Source organism: Bactrocera tryoni, chromosome 3 (genome assembly GCF_016617805.1).
Source record: "Bactrocera tryoni isolate S06 chromosome 3, CSIRO_BtryS06_freeze2, whole genome shotgun sequence".
Classification (NCBI taxonomy): Eukaryota; Metazoa; Arthropoda; class Insecta; order Diptera; family Tephritidae; genus Bactrocera; species Bactrocera tryoni.
Genome location: NC_052501.1, coordinates 56,925,214 through 56,926,975, shown reverse-complemented (window position 1 = coordinate 56,926,975; position 1,762 = coordinate 56,925,214). Strand labels below are relative to the sequence as shown.

The following is a 1,762-nucleotide window of genomic DNA, read 5'->3' as shown; positions in this document are numbered from 1 at the left end:
TTAATACACGTTTGGCTTGTATATAAATTTTATTGCGTGTGTGTTGGCCACATTTTTCCGCCAAACATACTCAACAATTAAATCCGCGAAGTTTTCGGGATTGTTGTGGTTGTTCCTCGCAAAAAACCTTTTAATCACACGCCACTGGGACTCTATACGCTGCGTATGCGTTCCATCTGCAGCCACAAATGGATTGTCTAAATCGCTGTGATTCACTTTTCGGTGCTCATACCCGTGATTCGCCAAACCATCGTACGCCTTCCAGCAATCTGTGCTTATTGTAGTTCCTGGCGCAACATGCTTCTTAATCAGGGGTATTAGCACCTCCGCAGACCTAACATTATCTGGGCATACCTCCAGCCGCAGGTCGTCGCTCCCATCCTCAATCATCCGCAACACCCAGTGACCTTCCACACTCCTGTCTAAAATTAGAAAAACATATAAGTAAGTACCTAATATTGTATATTTTTAACCTTAACTTTATTAAATTTCCTCTTCCCAAATTTGCTTTCATCAATTTGGACCTTTTTGCCAGGGCCACCTATTTTACCTACCGCCTCCTGATTTTCCACTTGATATAAAACTACCGCTTCGCGACAGTAATTATACCAGTCACATATGGTAGCGCTAGATAAAATAGATTCCATGACAATACTGTTTTCCCTTACTACGTCATGCGACCAGTGCGATGCGTAGCAAAACATTAGGTAAAAAACTTGTGGCAATGGTATTCTAACATTTTCCAGCCAGGTGCCCGTGGATCGAGATATTCCGGAACGCATTCGGCAAGATTCTTTTCGGCACCTAAACGTACCGACGGTGCTATTTCCCGTCATGGAGAGCACCATCGGCAGTCTATGCACCCTGCAAGTCCTTCCTCTGGCAATGAGACCCTCCTCTTCGCAAAATAATATGCAGCTCTCCTTTGTTTGAAATGCGTTGATTATTTTTGAAATATTCCACATTCTCTTCACCTCTGACACGCTCAATTTGTTTGATTTGCGAACATTTATAGTCGTTTCTTCTTTCAGATCTACATATAATTATAACAAAGTATTAGAAACATGATTTAAATATTCTTTTCAATATTTAATTTATCATACCTGAAGAATTATTTTCCATTTTTTTCAAAAATATTTCCGTAATTTTAATAAAAATTAATATAATTATATGTCCACACAGCTTAATCTTCCAAACACGAAATAATTATAAAAATGACAAATAAAAGCAACCGTACTTTGCTTTAAAAGTAGCAGTACTTATATCCGTTAAATCGCATTGATGTTAGAGTGGTTGTTATGCCCTCTATGACATTGCTACTTCTTTGCGTAGAACTCCTTTTTGCGTGGGCGGCCTTCGGCCGCGCTTCAATAAAATAACCCTGGTCGGTCCAACACCAGGGTATATAAATTTTTTTTTCTCCCGTAGAACTCATTTTTACATTGGCAGCCACTTAAATTTTTTATTTTTTTTTAATGTTTATCAACGATTATGTTTCCTGTATTTAGGGTATAATATTTCTTTATATTTTTTTTTTTATTTTAGTTTGTAAGTATTTTTACTATAGTAACACTGATTATTTGACACATTTATTTTTACAAATGATGTCGATAAGGTAACACTGATTATATGACAGTTTGTAGTTCATTTGTTATTCTTAAATAATCAAATTCAACAATAATTTAAATGTTAACTAAAAGCTATTTTTGCACTATATTATATAAAATAAATGTGTGCAAATGAATAAGTGATGTGTTAGTGT

General features: G+C 36.2%; 1 protein-coding gene across 1 annotated transcript; it reads right to left on the bottom strand.

Annotated features, from left to right (window-relative positions):
* LOC120770703 lies at positions 1-1,122 on the bottom strand. The gene is made up of 3 exons (XM_040098283.1): positions 1,104-1,122; positions 481-1,033; positions 1-424 (listed from the first exon to the last, which is right to left on the bottom strand). Exons 1-3 carry the CDS (start codon positions 1,120-1,122, stop codon positions 1-3), a joined length of 996 nt encoding a protein of 331 aa, XP_039954217.1.
* Between the last annotated feature and the right edge of the window lie 640 nt (positions 1,123-1,762).

What these genes read in the sequence shown, in the direction of transcription:
- LOC120770703 (XM_040098283.1), bottom strand. An exon ending in GGGAAGAGGAAATTTAATAA is followed by an intron (nt 425 to 480) that starts AGTTAAGGTTAA and finishes TTTTCTAATTTT; the next exon opens with AGACAGGAGTGTGGAAGGTC.